Here is a 19,125-nt window from a genome sequence, read left to right as displayed (position 1 = left end):
CTGACTCCTGGTGGGCCCCTTCTCTGACTCTCTGTGCCCTGCCCCTCGGCCTGCAAACTTGCTCAGGCCTCTCCCCCAGGGATGAGCCACAGCTCTGCCCCTCTACTTTCAAGGGCAGTCAGCAGTGGTTGTGCGACACCCTCTGCGTGGACTCCCGGGTCTTCACCATCCCACCTCCGGCAGGCCTGTCACTCTCCGTCCTAGCTAGCTGTGGTCCCTACGGTCGGTGCTGCCTGCACTTTGAGCCCCGGGTGTCTCCATCCCCCGTATGCGGCCATAGTTAGCAGGGAAGGAATGGATCTCCGTGTGCAGATCTGCAGCATCAAGGGCGCTCCTTCTTCTCACTCCGATCTCCTGCAGAGCCCGAGAGGGGCGCTGCCTAAGGCTGGAGCTTTCGCAAGGACAGGGCTCCCCCTGCCTGAGCCCAAGCTGCTCCCCCTCCTCCTAGGCAGTCTCCACCCACCACGCTGGGAAGCCTCCCCAGAGTTGAGAAAGGGCGCCCCCCTGTGGTTGGCCTGGTCCCCACGCCCCTCTTCCCGGTTTTCTTCACCTGGCCACACACTAGCTAGGGTCTCCAGGGCAGCTTGGGACAAGTCCCAGTGCCTGCGTTTGCTCCCTCTCTGAGCTTCACATTCGAATGTGCTGGGACATGGCCCAGGTGTCAGGACTAAAATTAAAAAAAATGAATGGACTTCTTTTTTTGGAAAGAGTTTTAAGTTCACAGGAAAACCAAGCAGAAAGCGGACAGGTTCCCCGCGTGCCCTTGGCATCCAGTTTTACCAGCATTGTGTTAGCGGCTCCTGCTGCAATGGATGAGCCGACGCGGTTGTTAGCTACAGCCCATGGTCTGCTTGGTGTTGTAAGTTCTAGGGTTCTGACAGACGTTGAAGGCTGCACCTGCCATCACAGCATCATACAGAACATGTCACTGCCCCACTCCCTGACTGTGTCCATCTGTCTGCCTTTTCTGGAAGGTCACGGACAATCACACGCCACATGACCGCGTTTGCACCCACAATGGGCTGCACAGCTGACGGCAGTCCCGTGAGATGGCCCTGCCTGGCGACACGGTAATCAGCTCAGTGTGTGTATGTGTGGGCCCGCATGCTCACGTAAGGACCAAGTCACCCAATGGTGCACCTGGCGACACGCCCCGTCACCAGTGCTGCCTGCCTACAGTAGGCAGTCTGTCACCTCTCCAGCTCCCCAGCTGGCTTTTGTTTTTACTTTATAGTCTTGCTATTTCCTTTAAAAATATTATTTATTTGAAAGGCAAAATGACAGAGGCAGAGAGGGAAGGAGAGAGGTCTTCCCTCTGCTGGTTCACTCCCCAGATGGCCACAATGGTCAGGGCTGGGCCAGGCCAAAGCCAGGAGCCAGGAGCTTCACCCGAGTGTCCCAAGGACTTGAGCCATCACGCACTGCCTCCCAGAGTGCATTAGCAGGGAGCAGGGTTGGAAGCAGAGTGCGTAGGACGTAAACAGGCACTCACGTGGGATGCTGGAGTCCCAGGCAGTGGCCTGACCCACGTGCCACCATGCCCGCCCTGTTATTATTTTTTAATTAATGAATTAGTGTGAGGTGGACAGAGAGAAGGAGAGTTTCCATCTGCTAGTTCACTCCCCCAGTGCCCACGCTGGCTGGGGCTTGGCTGAGGCCAAAGCTGGGAGCTGGGAATTCAACTGAGGTCTCCCACACGAATGTCAGGAACCCAAGTGCTTGAGCCACTGCCTGCTGCTTCCCAGGGTGCACATTAGCAGGAAGCGGAAGTCAGGAGCCAAAGGCAGCTGTCAATCCAGGCACTGCGATCAGGGATATGGGTGTCTTAGCCAGCGTCCTAACCACTAGCCCAGTGTCCACGCGTCCCAGGTGGACTCAATGCGCAGCAGAATGGACAGCAATAGCTCGGGCCCAGAACGGTGAGAGATGGTAAAGGCAGGCCAGGGCCTTGGAGCTCTGTGCTCCTGGACCCAGTGTGGCCAGAGGCCTCGTTTCCCTCTGATATGTCCGTCCAGCAACCTCTCAATATTGCCCAGGACTTTCTGCAACCAGACGCTGAGCTGGGCACTAAGCCAGGCTGTGGCTCTCACAGCCCACTGCAGGAGACAGACACGAATGTGTGTGCCTGGATGACTTTGAGCCGACAGAGGGGCTGCACAGGAAAGGCCTGTGGCAAGTGGCTCTCTGAGGACGGTTAGGACGGTTTCCCAGAGGCAAGAAGGCTCCGGCTGAGACACAAAGCTAAAACTGAACAGACCAAGGTGGGTCGGGGTGGGGGGAGCAAGGGAACACAGCTCTAAACTGACAGACCAGCTGGTGCAAGGGCCCTGGGGTAGGAGAGTGTGATGTTTCCCAAGAACTGGAGTGGTGATGTCAGGGGCGAGGAGTCAGGAGTGGAGCAAGATGAAGATGGAGAGTGAGCAGGAGCTGGGAGGACGTGTGCTGAGAAGGCCGCTCTGGCTACGGTGTAGAACAGGAGTGGGGCCGGCGTGGCGGTGCAGCGGGTTACACCACCACCTTTGCTGCCGGCATCCCTCATCGGCGTGCCGGTTTGAGTCCCAGCTGCTCCGCTTCTGATCCAGCTCTCCCTGCGGATGTGCCTGGGGAAGCGGTGGAGGATGACCTGAGAGCTTGGGCCCCTGCCACCCACGTGGGAGACCCAGATGGAGTTCCAGACCCTTGGCTTTGGCCTGGATGAGCCCTGGCTGTTGCAGCCATTTGGGGGAGTGAACCCGCAGACACAGCATCCCTCTCTCTCTCTCTCTCTCTCCTTCCTCCTCTCCCCATCCCCCATAACTCTGTCTTTCAAATAAATAAATAATTAAAAAAAAAAAAAAGGAGTGGAAGAACCAGAAGAAGAGAGGGCCCAGAGGTGAGGCACTGAGGTGTGCAGACAAGCGATGGTGTGATGGTGGCTGGGAGGATGGAATCGAGGCAGAGGGTGGGGTGGGGAGGGGAAGCAGGTGGGCATGAGCCATCCTCGAGAGGCCACACCCCTGCTATGCCCGGGGGTGGGGGGAGAGGAGGTGGTTTGGTGCTTCCAGGCTGCCCCCCTGGAGTGGCCACTGTGCTGATCAGGGATGGCCCCAGCAGGGTGAGTCTGAGGGGCCTCAGAATGTTCCAGAAAAGACTCCAACAGGAAGCCGGACATGAGGGTCTGCAGCTGTCCGTGCCTATGATGCTGAGTGGTCAGGGGAGGCGAAGGTGGGGGCTCGGATGGAGGACTTCCCTCTGAGGGCATGGGGGACACGGACCCAGCTCCTCCACCAGGCTCGGCTACCTCATGAACCCTCCCTTGACTATCAACTTGTGTGTGGTCCAAGGAGACGTGAACCAGGGGCCCTGGGTTGGGTGCGTCCCATTTAAAACCACGGCACAGCATCCCTCCCAGCCGGGCAGTGCCTGGGCCACCTTCCTGCCGCCAGCAGCCGCTGGTGTCACAGCGAGGGCGTCTTGTCTCCAGATGGCTTTGCCCTTTGTTACCCCAGGACAGGTAGGGCTCCACCATTTTTATTCCCCTTATCCTTGGGTGGGAGGGGGAAGGATAAAGGAAAGGGAGGGGCCAACTCCAGTTAGAGGAGAAAAAGAAAAGGGATGCTCACAGGGACCACTTGGCCACCCTCCCCCACACACGTCTCAGCTTCTCAAAAGGGCTGTCCCTGCTGCTCAGCTCCCAGCATGGACCTGCCTTCTCCAGGGCCATCGGGGCTTGAGAGCCAAACCAAGCTCCCCCGGGGAGGTGCACCTGCATCTGACATCTGCTCATGCCCTCCTTGAGACCCGCTCCCCCATCTGCCCCAATGGCCCACTCTCCTGGTCTTCTGTTAGTGACCCGGACTGAATTCCGGGCTCCTGGCTTCGGCCTGGCTCAGGCCCGGAAGTTGCAGATATTTGGGGGAATGGACCAGCAGATGGAAGATCTCTGTCGCTGACAAATAAATGCAATTAAAGAAAATTTTAATTAAATGCAGGCCACGCATCCCGTCTAAGATCATCATTACCTTGTGCGCCATCCATCAAACAAATGCAGACCACCAAGGCTCAGACCAAGGTTTTATCCCTTAAACAGGCATTACCCTGGGCAAAAGTCTCTACCTGCTTCCTCCTGTGTGCAATGCGGGTTATAATAGGAACTAACTCCTAACTCCTGTTTAAGGGTTCAAGCGCTTGTAAGCATAGAGTAGTGGCTCGGAAAAGTTAGCTTTCAGTGCAGGTGTAGTCCTCAAAGCATTGACTGTCCGGTTTCTGTAATCACAAACCTCACCCGCTCGCCTCCGGCAGGCCCGCCCCCATCCCCACTCGGTCCCGCCTTCTCCACCCCAGACCCCGCCCCAGCTGGCTGGGGTCCCTCTCGCCGCCAGGGGGCGGCGGCGCTGTGGGCGTCCTTCTGACAGAGGCAGACGACGCTCTAGGTAGCGGCGGCGGCTCCTCTGTGGGCTGTGGCGGCGGCGCTCTAGCCGGCGGGTGTGTGGGGCGGGCTCTCAGTGGTGCGGCCGGCGGGCAGCGATGGCGGCCGTACGGGGCCTGCGAGTGTCGGTGAAGGCGGAGGCCCCGGCCGGCCCTGCCCTGGCGCTCTCGTTGCCTGAAGTAGAGTCCGGTTTGGAGCGCGGAGAGCCGGAGCCCATGGAGGTGGAGGAGGGCGAGCTGGAGATCGTGCCGGTGCGGCGCTCGCTGAAGGAACTGATCCCGGTACGGGCTGGGGGCGAGGAGGAGGTCGCGGAGCGAGCGTCCCGTGCCGGAGGGGACTGAAGGGGGCCGAAAGGAGTCGGAAGGGGGGGTGACCGGCGCCTCAGCCAGAAGACTGGAGAGCGGGGGAGAGGGGCGCGAACGCCGGGGGGCGGGGGCACCCGGCTGGAGCAGGGACGCGGAGCGAGAGAAAGGACGCCGGGGCGCCCGGAAATGGGTGTCGGGCGGACTGGAGGAGGGGGAGAGCTGGGAGGTGGCCGAGGACACCCCGTTGGCGGTCCTTCGAGCCCGGCCGTGCTCGGGAGTGAGCGAGGAGGGGCTGGGGCTGAGGTCGGCGGGAGCCCCTGGCGGGAGCCGAACCAGGAGCGGGCCCGAAGGGACAGTGAGGGTAGCGCCGGCTGCCAGGTCCCGCTGCGGGTCCTGTCCTGTGCCTGTGGGGTTGGTGTCCGTTAGACATGGCCCTTACCCTTTCTCTGGAAGGCTAGGCTTGGCGGCGGCCAACACTCGCCATGTTTCTGCTTGCTGCCACTCGAGGGTCGTCTTTCCCCCGCGCAGCTCCACTGCGGTGTAGCCCCGCACCCGTGGCGCCGGCATCCGACCCTTAGTGAAACCAGCCATGGGCCGGGGTGCCTCTGTTGCGGCCGTGGGCGTGTGGCTTGGTGGCCGTCTGTCCGGCTGGTAGAACTGGTGTCAGGCTGCATGGCTCCTTTCGTGTACTTAATTTTTAATTTCCCACACAATACCAGCTATGGGTGGTTTTTTTTTTTTTCAAGCTGTATCTCAGCAAGTCTTGTTACTATGATTTTTTAATTTTTATTGTTTATTTTCCTTTATGTGAAAGGCAGAGAGAGTCAGAAAAACAGAAATTAGCCACCGGCTGGTTCAACCCTCAAATGCTGGCAACAGCCAGGGCTGGACTTGGCTAAAGCCAGGAGCCTGGAACTCAGTCTTGGTTTCCCATTTGGGTGGCAGGAACCCAAGCACTTGAACCATCCTCTGCTGCCTCCCAGGGTGTGCTTTAGCAAGGAGTTGAATTGGAAGTGGAAGCAGCCAGGATCTGAACCCAGCGCTCCCTCCTGGGATGTGGGTGACCTAAGCCGTGACTTACCTGCCCTGTCAAATGCCTGCCCCCATATCTTGCATTTAAACTGAGTACGGGCAGAGGTTAAGGTAGGACACTGGAGATGACAAACAGCACCGTGAGAACAGTCTATTAGATGGCATTTCTCGTTTATTCATTACTTCATTTACGTTGTGAAGTGAGAATTATTATAGGTCATTCATTTAACTCATTATGTGTTTATTGTAAGCGCCACTGTGCCAGGTGCAGTCCTAGACGCTTGATCAGTGTCCTGATCAGACGCCCTCTTGGAGACACAATGAGTAATTTTCATTAGCATTAAATGCTGTGAGGAAAAGGTTAATGGGACAGGGGTGCAGGGGTGAGGTGAGGAGGGTTACAGAGGGGGAAGAGGAACATGGTAGGATGGCCAGAGAGAGGATGACCTCTGAGTGACATTTAAGCTGAACCCTCGGTGACACAAGGAGCCAGCCGTGTGCAGATTGAGAGAGCCTTCCCAGCAGGGGCACCTGCAGGGGTGGGTGGGAACTTGGCGCAGCCTTTGGGAGAGCGGGAGAAGAGGTCAGGAAGGTTGGCAGGTGCCTGGGCGGGCCCCGAGGCCTGAGGAGCGCCGAGGCGGTGTGTGGTATCCTGTGTGTCCGGGTCCAGGTCCCATCTCTCGCTGCGCTTCGCTGGGTCCCCCAGGTCTGGAGGAGTGCACGCCATCCTTGTGCTCCACCTGGTGGCCTGGCAGGGGACTCTTGTCCAGTCCGGGGTGGAAAGGCTGTGCCTCCTCTGTGACATTTTTCACGAGAACCTTTAGGTTTTCATTTATGTGGGTACCTCCAGCTGATGCTGAACAGGCTCTGATCTTGTTGGAGTGGTTGGTTGGTACCCTGGAGTCGCTGGGATGGGCTTCTTAATGAGGGGTTGTCAGTGGTGGGGAAGGGTTGCTGACACGAACAACTGTCCCAAATAACCAGATGTCAGGCTGTGTTTGTCATGGGTTTTTCCCTCAGTTACGGTGGCGTTTCTTACCCTTCCCTTTTGTGTTAGGACACAAGCAGAAGATACGAAAACAAGGCTGGCAGCTTCATCACCGGGATTGACGTCACCTCCAAGGTAAGAGAGGCCACGGTTTGTTCAGCTTGATACACAGGGGAGCTTAGTGAACTCGGTCCCTAGGACCTGCAAAACAGTGAATATTTTTAACCTCCTCCTTTTCTTTTGTCAGTGCATTAAACCTGAGGGAAACTGTGTGATACCGTCAGTGATGCCCTCATGCATCCTGAAAGTGTCCAGGCAGCGTTTTTGTGTTCCTCATCCACAAAAAGATCAAAATCACTGTACTTAGATGCCTGCGCTTAACCATTTCCAAGAAAAAGCTTTGTACCGAGAATGCTTTTTTTTGAGCTGTGTCTCTTCTTAGAAAATATGTATCTCTTCTACTTTAAATGAAAGAAAACATGAAAAGTGCCTGGCACGTGGTAGGTGCTTAGTAAATGTCTTCATTCTTCATGGGTCACAGACTTGAAAAACAGGTTTTCTGACTGTGGTGATCTAAACTTGACTTTATTATTTTTTTCATAAAGATTTATTTCTTTGAAAGGTAGATTTTGAGAGAGAGAGAGATCTTCAGTCTGTTGGTTCACTCCCTAAATGGCTGCAAGGACCAGGGCGGGGCCAGTCTGAAGCCAGGAGCCAGGATTTTCTTCTAGGTCTCCTACATGGGTGCAGGGGCCCAAGGACTTGGGCCATCCCTCGCTGCTTTTCCAGGCACATTAGCATGGAGCTGTGTCGGAAGTGAAGGGACCGGAATTCCAACCAGTGCTCACATGGGATGCCAGCCTTGCAAGTGGCGGCTCTACCCGCCATGCCACAACGCGGGCCCCACAATCTAAACTTTAAGAGCCAAGCCACCCGGTACCTGAGAGTATTACCTTTCTTCCACTGAATGCTGCTCAAACCCATGATTTTTGTTATAAATAGCTAATACATATTTGTTTTAAGCACTGATAGCCAATTTAGATATTCTTTCTGATTTTAATGTGTGTAATTAAGTTTGGCACAGAATTTTAAATTACACTTCTGAAAGGCCAAAAGAAAGAGAACTGATCATCTTTTAGACAGCTGTGGAAGTAGAATGAAATGAAAATGTTTTCTTAGTGCAGGGTTCTTAAGAGCCACTAGAGGCGGGCAGTTGGACCTGGATTTATCTTAGGTGTTGGGAGAAACTCACAACGTAGATGATTTTTCCAGTGAGGCATCAGTGCTTCTTGTCACTTAAAGGTGAAAACTGGCAATTCCGGGGACACAGGCTGGAAGAGTGGAGAGTGTGTCTTTGCATCAGAGTTATTTTTAAACGAGGATCTAGCTTTAGGGCGGGGACTGCTTGGGCGGATGTAACGTGGCGGAGTGTGCCAGGTGTGATTACTGTGCCCACAGATGATGGAAGTGGTGGTGATGGGGAGAGGCTCCTAGAAATAGCCCTAGAATCAGAAGCTTGTCCCCCTTAACGTGAGCAGGCACCTCCAGCCTTCTGACTTGGGCCTCAGTTCTGTACCCGGGGAATTGGAATGTTGAGGTTGTGTAGCTGTGATTTGTTGGCATCATTGCTAATAGTTCAGGAACTGGACAGCACTATTCGTTCAATCAGCAAATGCTTGCTGAATTCCTCCTGTGTCCCAGCCACAGCGATAGGCTGTGATAGAATGCAGAGTATTACAGTATACAGCAGTGTTCACGTGGGCCCTCCCACACCATAGACTATGAAATCCAGTGTTCTATAAAACTGTTCAGTTTCAGTATTTCAGATTTATTTTTGTGTTTAAATTAGTGAGAGGGAATAAGAGAGTTCCCATCTTCTGGTTCACTCCTCACATGCCAGTGATGAGCTGCCTGGGCCCAAGGTGGCAGCAGGAGCTCAGTGCAGGAGTGCAGTTGTCTGAGCCATCGCTGCTGCCTCTTAGGGTCTGCACGGATAGGAAGCTGCCGTCAGCACCCAGAGCTGGCGTTGAACTCAGGCACTCCTCACTCCTCGCTGACGGGCCAAGTGCCTGACCCCTGATGTGTTTTGGAGTTGCCGCCGATTCATGTGATAATTTAACTTTCCTTTTCCATGTTTCACTTCCTTGACTTTTTCTATACTTTCTAGGAAGCAATTGAGAAGAAAGAACAGCGAGCCAGGCGTTTCCATTTTCGATCAGAAGTCAATCTTGCCCAGAGAAACGTCGCCTTGGACCGAGACATGATGAAGAAAGGTACAAGGTGTTTCTGGGGGAATCTGTGCACGTTAACCCAGGGAGTGACTTTTCCCTGCCATTGCCTCATGCATCTAACCTTGCTTTATATGAGGAATCTTCTAAAAGTTCATGGTTGCACCAAAATAAACTTATCTTTTAACTCCATTTTCTATTAACTTTCTGAAGTACACACAGCCTGAAAGTAATTTTATGCAGTATTTTTAATGCACCTTTGTTTTGACTGTGACCTGTCACATGAAATCAGGTATATGATTTTCCATCATGTTCAAGAAGTTCTGGTTTTGGGGGCGGGTGTTTGGTGCAGTGGTTAAGCTACTGCTTGAGACACTCGCATCCCATATTGGAGTGTCAGTTTGATTTCAGTTTCCTGCTGCTGCATGCCATGGGAGACAGCAGGTGGTGGCTCAAGTACTTGGGTCCCTTCCACCCATGTGGGAGACCAGGATTAAGTTCTGAGCTCCTGGCTTCCGCCTGGCCAAGCCCCAGCTTTTATGGGCATTGAAGGAGTGAACTAGCAGATGGAAAAGTGCTTTCTGTCTTTCTCCCTTTCAAGTAGATGAAAATAAATAAAAATCTTCAAGAAGGGTTTGGTTTTGGAGCCTTTCATGTTTCAGGTTTTTAGATTAGAAATTCTCAACTGGTACAGCAATCTGTTCCAGTCTTCCAAAGCAGTGTACAGATAGAGGGAAAATTAGTACTCTTAGTGAGCCTATGTCCTTATTTATTATTCCACTCTAATATAAATATTTGAATGCAGAAGGCCCCCCTGTGTTGTATTTGTAAGTTTGTATGTGTTGGGGGGGGTTGGGGGTTTAATTATTTATTTGAAAGGCAGAGAGAGAGAGCGAGCGAGAAAGATCTTCCATTTGCTGAGTCAGTTCCCAAATGCCTGCAGCAGCTGGAGCTGGGCCAGACCAAAACCCAGAACCTGTCATCCGCACGTTGCACGTGGGTGGCAGGGACACATGCTTCCGCTGCCTTCCTGGGTACACTAGCAGGACTGTGGCTGGGAAGCAGAGCAGCTTAGACTTGAGTGAGCACTCTGATATGGATGAACCCACCGTGCCACGAAGCCTGCACTCAGTTTGGCTTTTTTTTTTAAGGGCTCCATGGCAGCCTCTGAATGTGCATGGAAGGTCTGTGTGTGCGAGCTTCTCCAGCCGTGCTTGGCTGATGGGAGCAGAAGCTCAGCACCATGTTGAGTGAAAGGAAGAATCGGGAATAGTTACTATTTCTTGGGAACTTGCTTTCTTACCAAGTACTTGTCAAGCACGTGTTGCATTTGTTTATTGTTTCCCACAACTCTATGAGGTATATATTTTTATCCCCATTTTACACAAAAAAGCTAGAACACATTCATTTAATGAAATGCCCACGGTCGCTCAGCTAGTAAACATGAAGCGGTGTTTGAGCCCAGGGTTGGGTATTTGGTGCAGCAGGTTAAGATGCTGCTTGGGACACCTGTATCCCATGTTGGAGTGCAGGTTCTCATCCTGGCTGCTCCCAGCGGTGACAAAACGTTAAGTTGTTAGAGTGGTGCTTGGCATGTAGGAGGTGCTCAGTAAATGTTATTGTCATTTACTAAGTGAGCAGCCTCTTGGGAGAATGGAGAAGTTGGAAACAGCATCTTGCTTCCTCCAGGTGACAAGTTGTTCATTCCTACTATGAATACCAATATCAATACCAATACCAATACCAATACTACTACTAATAAAAAATAACGTTTGTTAAATGCTGGTCACTCTGCCAGAAGTTAACTTATCCTTTCAATAACCTTATGAGGGAATGCACTTAGCATTTGTGTTTTACCTGAGAGGTTAAGATGCTTGCCCAGAGTTCTACAGCTAGGTTAGGAGCAAGGCTGGACTGAAGGATTGGCCTGGCTAAAGCCTGTGTTCCCACCCAGGCTGCCAGCACTGGGGACCATGCTTTGGGATGCGCTACACTACACTGTTCTGTCCCAAGAGTGACTTGCTTCTTTTGGATGATTTGATGTCAAACTCCTTCTGTCTTGTCCCCAACATCAAGGGTCTCAGGGATGGAAGGCACCTTAAAGGTCATCCAGACCAAGCTCCCAAGCCCAGGGCTGCAGGCCTTTTCCCAAAGTTCCTGTTGGTCCTTTGGCGTCTGCTTAAATGTTTCCTAGTGATAGCACTGAGAACTGTTTACAAGACAGGCAGCTTTGGTTTTGGATTCTTCCTTGTGTTGAAGAAGCATTGTCTTCTAGTTATTGGTTGTTAGTTATTGTGTGGCCCTTTGAGCCACACAATGTAGCCTTCATGTAATGAAAGCATGGGCTTACTGGCGTCCCTACGCTTCCTTTATATGACACAGCTTTCTGATCTCTCTTCTCTGGACCCTTTTCAGTTTCCAAATGACCTTCATCAGGTGAGGTGTTGATTCCAGACAGGCCTGGATTCTTGGAGAGTATGGCAGGACTGGTAGTGCTGTCTCGGTCCTGGCCAGGTCATGGCGGGATACTCTTTGTCTGGTCAGCTCTTTTCTCCCAGGAATTGCACCCAGCAAAACAACTTGTATTTGAGGCACCTTTAGAAAATCCTTTTTTATTTACCGCAGTTTCATTACATCTTGTGAATTGAAAGTGTGCGTGTTTAGTCTGTTGAGTTAGCGTTCGTGTTACTTCTGCCCTTCAGTGCTATGCCCTCCTGCCTTTGTGTCCTCTCTGCCTTGGTCCGCATGGCTTCGACTTCAGCCAGTTGTCGGTGAATGTTGAACAGCGTCTGGCTGTAATCATGCCGCGAACATAGATGCATTAATTATAAGTCTTTTCATTTTATTGTCATGAGAAACTAGAGCAAGAGCACCATCTATGGTATTCCTTGAATTTCTTGGCCTAGTAATCCTGTCAGGAAAGAAACGAGGTTAGTGTGCCTTTCTTACACAGCTCATGTCATTTCCTAAGGGAAAGACTGGTTTCTTAAGAGATCACATATTCTGTCTAATAAGCTATTTTTTATTTCAGAGACTTAGTGTAAGCTTTTAATCTGTGGTCAGATTTCCCTTTTCCTCCTCTATGAAAATCAGTAGATTAGTCCTTCTCAAGACTTTAAGGTGCTTCTTTGCTTCCCTGCCACTTTTAGAGATTACTACCTAATTTTGAAATCACAGCTGCAGTCAGTACACTGGAATGTAATTCTGGACCTGAAGGTTAAAATCTATTGAAACTAATGCTGGGGCCAGCACTGTGGTGTAGCAGGTGAAGCCACCGCCCACAGTGCTGGCATCCCGTATGTGCGCCAGTTTGAGTCCGGGTGCTCCACTTCCAATCCAGCTCTCTGCTATCGCCTGGGAAAGCAGTGGAAGATGGCCCAGGTCCTTGGGCCCCTGCCACCCGCATGGGAGACTCAGAGGAAGCTCCAGGCTCCTGGCTTGGGATTGGCTCAGCTCCGGCCATTGCGGCCATTTGGGGAGTGAACCAGCGGATGGAAGACCTCTCTCTCTGCCTCTGCTTCTCTGTAACTCTGCCTTTCAAATAAATAGATAAATCTTAAAAAAACAAAAACCTAATGCTATGCTGTCGTCACCTGTTGTGGGTTTGGGTTCTGTAACGACAGCTCTCCTAGCTGATAGTGGACTAGCAGAAGAGTTCAGCAGCTCTGCTTTGGTTCTGCATCATCTTCCCACAGCAGTGACGGCTGTGGACACTTAGACAGAAGAAAGCCGTCAGCAGTGGGGGTGAGCATGTCCGCCCCGGACGCTCACCTTTCTTCTTAGGTGGTTTGCAGTTTGTGCTCGTCAGGGAGCATTGGGAAAGCAGACTAAGGAAGAAGTTGCGGTAGCTCAGCGCTCACAGCAGGCAGTGCCGTGCTCTGTGTGCTTCCTTCCTGTCTCTCTTCTGGGAATTAACTTTGTTTTTTCCCTCTGTGGTCATACTACTGTTTTCCCTTTTCCATTTGAAGTAATGAGCATTTTGTCGTTTGTCGTTTAGCCTTTATCTGTCTCCTGTAGGTGTTCTTTGGTGAGTTGTGCTCACTGAAGTTTTGCAGCCTTCTCTTGGGTCACCTGTTAGGCTGTGTGTGACTGTATTTAGGGATTACTCTGATCTGAGGCTTTGGCTTTGGCCACTTTGTCTTGGGATTTTCTGAAATATGCTCTCCTAAAGGCTTGAATTTCATGTCTTACTGCCCGTTATTCATTTCTTCTTTTCCTGTTAGAAAAGCCCACCCTGACCTCACCACCTGGCTTGTGGTGAACACTCAGTAAACGTCCAGTCCTCAAACCCAGCGCCTGTGTGTTCTGCAGCCGCGGCTGTCGGCCGACAGCCCTATGGCGTGGGTTGGCACGCATGTGGGAGCCGTCTTTGTCTCATTGTTTCATTTTGGGAGCCGTCTTTGTCGCATTGTTTCATTTTGGGAGCCGTCTTTGTCGCATTGTTTCATTTTGAGCAGTGCAGTTGTCAGCGAGGTGCAGAAGCGTTGGACATTCTTTGGCAGCTTCCATCAGATCTGGAGCTGCTTGCAGTGGTGCTGTCTCGAGTGGGTCGTGCCGCTGTCAGTTTGGGACTCTTCCGAGAACGGACCTTTCTTGTCCTCTAGCTAACTAAGGCTACTTCAGCTCTGTGACGTGCCTTTGCATCTCTTTCTCTGTCTCTTTACTGCTTTTTCTGAATGAAATTGCCTGTTGTCCAGTTCTTAGCTGTGTGTGCCAGTCTCTGCGTAAAGATAGGCGTGTGAGGTCTGACAATGTGTTCCTCACGTGCCTTCCCTTTTGTTTTTATTTTAATTTCCATCCCTGTCAGCTTTCTTTTTTTAATGTAATACTTTGATAAAGCAGTGCTATGATGCTTTTTATATTTACTTATGTAATTTTTTCTTTTCTTTTCTTTTTTTTTTTTTTTTTTTGCCTTTGTTTTCTCTGCTTGTTTCATTTAAGATTAGTCTTTATCGGGTAATCCATCTCCTGCTCTTCAGTCCACCTGGTCTGCCACCATCAGGAGCCGTCTCTGTCCTCTGTTCCCTTCTGTGGAACCGTCGGCTCACTCCTCCAGAGTCACAGGCAAGAGCAGAAGCCAGCCCCTGGGCTTCACACCTTGCCTCCCATCTTACATTCGAGCCCCTATTACTCCTGTGCTGCCCCTAAAGACTTGTTGAGGTTCACAAGACTTGATGCCACTCCGTCTTCAAGAACCTGAGCTGTCAGGGAGAATATTTACCAGATTTGTCTGACCACACGGACACAGACTTTCAATAAACATGGGCTCTCTTCTCTTCCTCTTCAAAATGTAGTAACAAAACTATTAAAATTGTTTGTGTCTGTTAGTGTTCATATGTATTGTAAGTTTATTTATTTATTTTTATTTTTTTTTTGTAAAGATTTATTTATTTGAAAGAGTTACATAGAGAGGGAGAGGTCTTCCATCCACTGGTTCATTCCCCAGATGGCTGCAAAGGCCAGACCAGAGCCAGGAGCCGGGAGCTTCATCCAGGTCTCCCGCTTGAAAGTGGAGCAGCTAGGACTTGAGCCAGCACCCATATGGGATGCTGGCACTGCAGGCAGTGGCTTTTACCCACTATGTTACAGGGCTGGCCCTCTGGCCATCTTCTGCTTTCTCAGGCAGTAGCCAGGAAGCAAGATCAGAAGTTGAGCATCTGGGACTTGAACCAGTTCTTGCATTGGATGTTGGTGTCGCAAGCAGCAGCTTAACCCGCTGTGCCACAATGCCAACCCCTATATAGATTTCTTTTTTTTTTTCTTATTTATATATTGTCTCATTTCACAATTTAAAGGGTTAAATGAGATAATGTAATTAAAGTAGTAAAAAATTAAGATAGTTCTGCTAAGGCTCAAGTTCCTTTTTGACCCTAGCCCTCAACATTCTTCTTTTCCTAAAGGTAACAGTTATTACCAGAATGGTGAAAATCATATTATGCTTTTTTTCTGGGTATTTGTGTACACAAATGTAAACTAGAAAATGTATGGAAGTGTTTTATGTTCTTTTTTTAAAAATATTTATTTATTTACTTGAAAGTCAGAGTTACACAGAGAAGGAGAGGCAGAGAGAGAGAGAGAGGCCCTCCATCCGCTGGTTTGCTCCCCAGTTGGCTGCAACAGCTGGAGCTGCACCGATCTAAAGCCGGGAGCCAGGAGCTTCTTCTGGGACTCCCACTCGGGTGCAGAGACCCAAGGACTTAGGCCATCTTCTACTGTTTTCCCAGGCCATAGCAGGGAGCTGGATCGGAAGTATAGTAGCTGGGTCTTGAACCGGCGCCCATATGGGAACCGGCGCCTGGCACTGCAGGCAGCGGCTTAACCCGCTATGCCACAGCACTGACCCTTATGTTCTTCTTCAGTGTCAACACATTATATGTAATTTTCTACAGCTTGGTTTTTTTTCCTTTCTGAATGTGTCTTAGAATATTTCCATGGTATATAATAATCTCTTTTTTTGCTGTATAGACAAATCATAATTGATTACTCTGATAGCTACCAGGTTATTAGAAATAGTGCTGCTGTGGACATTCTGAGCCACTTTGTGAAATCAGGTGTGTTTGTGTCTGTAGGGTAGATGCCGGGACAAGAATTCCTAGTGATAAAGACACTCACCATTTGTCCTTCAAAGAGTTACAATTCATACTCTACCAGCAGGGGGAGTAAGTGTCCCAATGGATGGCCAAAAGACATAAACTGCATACCAAAAGACAAAACCTGGTTAATGAATTTGGTGTATTCTTGTGCTGGTGTGCATTTTCCTGATTACTAGTGAGGCCAACCCATCTCTTTGTGTTTACTAGGCTTTTGTATTTCCTTTTGCATAAATTGCTTGCTTTTGTTCTTTGCCCATTTTTATTTTGAATTACCATTTTCTTAACGACTTTCAGGATTTCTTTAGTTTCATACTATAGTTTCTTTACCCTAGTTTCATACTTTGATATATTTGAGGGAATGCCTGCTTTTCTTTTAGAATCGTTTCTACTGTTGTACATCTCTGTTTGACATACGTTTAAATATTTTGGAATCAGCTTGTCAGACTGAAGAATTATTAGGTTTGTTATTGTTTTGATTATAACAGGTTAATGTGTGGAGAGATTATTTGTTTAATCTTTTGAAGCTTAATATGCCTGTTCTAAATTAAATTATTTATTTAATGCTCTGTTCAGAGATAAAAATTAACTTACTGTCATGTCTCATGTTCTTTGGAAATAATTGCCATTTTATTCAGCATATTTCTTTTCTGGACACGTGTTATCTGAATGTTACAAAGGTGTCTGGTGGCATGTGCAGTGGCACATGGTAAATTCTGTCATGTCTTGTGTGTCTCATTTTTCTAGCAATCCCCAAAGTGAGGCTGGAGACAATCTACATTTGTGGAGTGGATGAGATGAGTACCCAGGATATCTTTTCCTATTTTAAAGAATACCCTCCGGCTCACATTGAGTGGTTGGATGATACCTCCTGTAAGTACACTGGCTTTTCTGTTGTGTATGTTTTTGTTTATGGTTTTTAAAGAGTTCTTGCCATCTGAGGTGGTAAATGATTATGACCCAGACTGTGTGTTTATGCCTTGCCTCAGCCCTTAGCCTAGGAGAAAAGAACTTGCCCATTGGTGAGGATCAGCATGCCTTACCCAGTCTGCCAGCTCACACGCCATGGGTGTTCCAGGTCGGCTCAGAGGTGGTGCCTGGGGCCCTAGGAGGCTGGTGGCCAGTGTCTGAGTCTAGTATACATGATGTGGCTTCTTTAACACCCAGGTTTCCTGACTAAGGGCTGCATTTTCAGGGCTTGCATGTTGTCATGGCTACTTGTCATAGAGTTATTCAGAGGGCTGGCTCTGCCTCAGTGTTTGGGACCTAGAACTAGACCAGAATACCAGACTCACCTCTGCTCACATTTGAACTGTGTTTTCTGGAACGTCATCTGCTTGCCAAGTACTGAGTTGTCCAACTTGTGGGCTAACTATAATTTTGATCTTGCTTCCCCACGCCAGGACTGGGCTGACTTGACTTGCTGCCTGCAGGCAGTACCCCAGATAGCCACCTGGCTTTCTTGACGACTTGCTGAATGTTGAATCAGTGTTGTCATTGAAAGAAGAAACACGACTGAGAAAAATATTTTTCTTCATTTTCCTTTCTGCTTAACTTTATGCTGTCCAGATCAGATGAGCAAACCTTTTTCTATAAAGGGCTGGACAGTAAATATTTGAATCTTTGCAAGCTACATGGTCTTTGTCACATGTACTCGGCTCTGCCAAGGTGGCAGGAGAGCACCCATAAACACTGTATGGATTGCTTCTGCTAATGATCCTGGCTCGGCTCGGCTCAGCTCTTCTCTTCTCTTCTCTTCTCTTCTCTTCTCTTCTCTTCTCTTCTCTTCTCTTCGTCTTCCTTCCTCCCTTCCTCCCTTCCTCCCTTCCTCCCTTCCTCCCTTCCTCCCTTCCTTCCTTCCTTCCTTCCTTATTTATTTATTTATTTGGGAGGCAGAGAGAAAGAGAAGTCTTCCCTCTGCTGGTTCATGCCCTAGATGGCCACAACAGCCGGAGTTGGGCCTATCCAAAACCAGGAGCCGGGAGCTTCTTCCAGGTCTCCCACACAGGTGCAGGGGCCCAAGGACTTGGACCATCTTCTACTGCTTTCCCAGGCCATAGCAGAGAGCTGGATCAGAAGTGGAATAGCCAGGACTCGAACTGGCATGCATATAGGATGCCAACACTGCAGGCGGTGGCTTTAGCAGCTATGCCACAGTGCTGGCCCCAACTAATTTCATAGGAGAGATTTTATGGGTTGAGTGTGTGGTGCAATGGTTAAGATGCCTCTGGGGATGTCTACATCCCATACTGGAGTGCCTGGGTTCAAGTCCCAGCTCTGTTTCCAGTTCCAACTTCCTGCTGGTGTGTACCCTAAGAGGCAGCAGTGATGTCTCAAGTACTTGGGTCGCTGCCAGCCATGTGGGAGACCTGAACTGAGTTCTGGGCTTCTGGCTTCAACCTGGCCTAGCCCTGACTGTTGAGGCCATATGGGGAGTAAGCCAGCAGGTGGAAGATCTCTCTCTTGTCTCTTCTCTTTCTCTGTAACTCTGTCTTTCAAATAAATAAATTTTTTAAAAAGACATTTAAAAATAGATTATTTTTTTTTAAGATTTATTTATTTATTTGAAAGACAGAGTTGCAGAGAGGTAGAGAGAGAGAGAGAGAGATCTTTCATCTGTTGGTTCACTCCCCAGATGGCCACAGTGGCTGGAGCTGTGCCTGTCTAGAGCCAGGAGCTTCTTCCAGGTCTCCCACACGGGTGCAGGTGCCCAAGGACTTGGCCATCTTCCACTGCTTTCTCAGGCCATAGCAGAGAGCTGGATCGGAAATGGAGCTGCAGGGACTCGAACCTGCACCCATATGGGATGCCAGCACTGCAGGCAGCAGCTTTACCTACTATGCACAGTGCTGGCCCCAATAGATTATTTTTAAAAAACAGACTGTGCTACTACTGTCTACTCTCTACACTTGTTTCCTTCCTTCCTTCCTTTTTTTTTTTTTTTTTTTCCAGATAGAGTTAGACAGTGAGAGAGAGAGACAGAGAGAAAGGTCTTCCCAAATGGCTGCCACGGCCGGCACAGCCAGGAGCCAGGTGCTTCTCCTGGTCTCCCATGGGGTGCAGGGCCCAAGCACTTGGGCCATCCTCCACTGCCTTCCCGGGCCACAGCAGAGAGCTGGCCTGGAAGAGGGGCAACCGGGTCAGAATCCGGCACCCCAACCGGGACTAGAACCCGGTGTGCCGGCACCACAGGCGGAGGATTAGCCTAGTGAGCCGCGGCGCCAGCGTCTACACTTGTGTTCATTTTTTGGTGTGTATGTTGACTGATGGCAGTCTGTAGCTGGATGAGACCGCAACAGTGAATTTGATCTGCTTTCCAGAAATAAAACCAGGGCTGACACTGTGGCATAGCAGGTAAAACCACTGCCTGCAGTGTTGGGAACCCACATGGGTGTTGGTTTGAGTCCTGGCTGTTCCGCTTCTGATCCAACTCCCTGTTAATGCTCCTGGGAGAGCAGTGGAAGGTGGCCCAAGTGTTGGGGCTCCTGGCTCCTGGTCACCCCAGCTATGGCCATTTGGGGAGTGAACCAGGGGGTGAAAGATCTCACTGTCTCTCCCTCTCTCTGTAGCTCTG

At 50.2% G+C, this 19,125-nt stretch overlaps 1 protein-coding gene across 2 annotated transcripts in view; it reads left to right on the top strand.

Moving 5' to 3' along the window:
- Positions 1–4,390: 4,390 nt before the first annotated feature.
- The window catches only part of NCBP3 (nuclear cap binding subunit 3), a 34,589-nt gene continuing 19,854 nt past the window's right edge, over positions 4,391–19,125 (top strand). Inside the window, exons 1-4 of one of the 2 annotated variants that reach the window (XM_008270876.5) lie at positions 4,391–4,689; positions 6,803–6,868; positions 8,901–9,006; positions 16,299–16,424. In XM_008270876.5, coding sequence (XP_008269098.1) covers positions 4,507–4,689; positions 6,803–6,868; positions 8,901–9,006; positions 16,299–16,424 — 481 coding nt within the window. In that variant the 5' untranslated portion in view covers positions 4,391–4,506. The remainder of the gene's footprint in view (positions 4,690–6,802; positions 6,869–8,900; positions 9,007–16,298; positions 16,425–19,125) is intronic. The other variant, XM_008270875.5, reaches the window with a different exon arrangement.

The sequence above is a fragment of the Oryctolagus cuniculus genome, chromosome 17 (genome assembly GCF_051225735.1).
Source record: "Oryctolagus cuniculus isolate XC-2025 breed Fujian yellow rabbit chromosome 17, ASM5122573v1, whole genome shotgun sequence".
In the NCBI taxonomy this organism is placed as follows: Eukaryota; Metazoa; Chordata; class Mammalia; order Lagomorpha; family Leporidae; genus Oryctolagus; species Oryctolagus cuniculus.
This window is presented reverse-complemented; position numbering and strand designations above follow the sequence as displayed.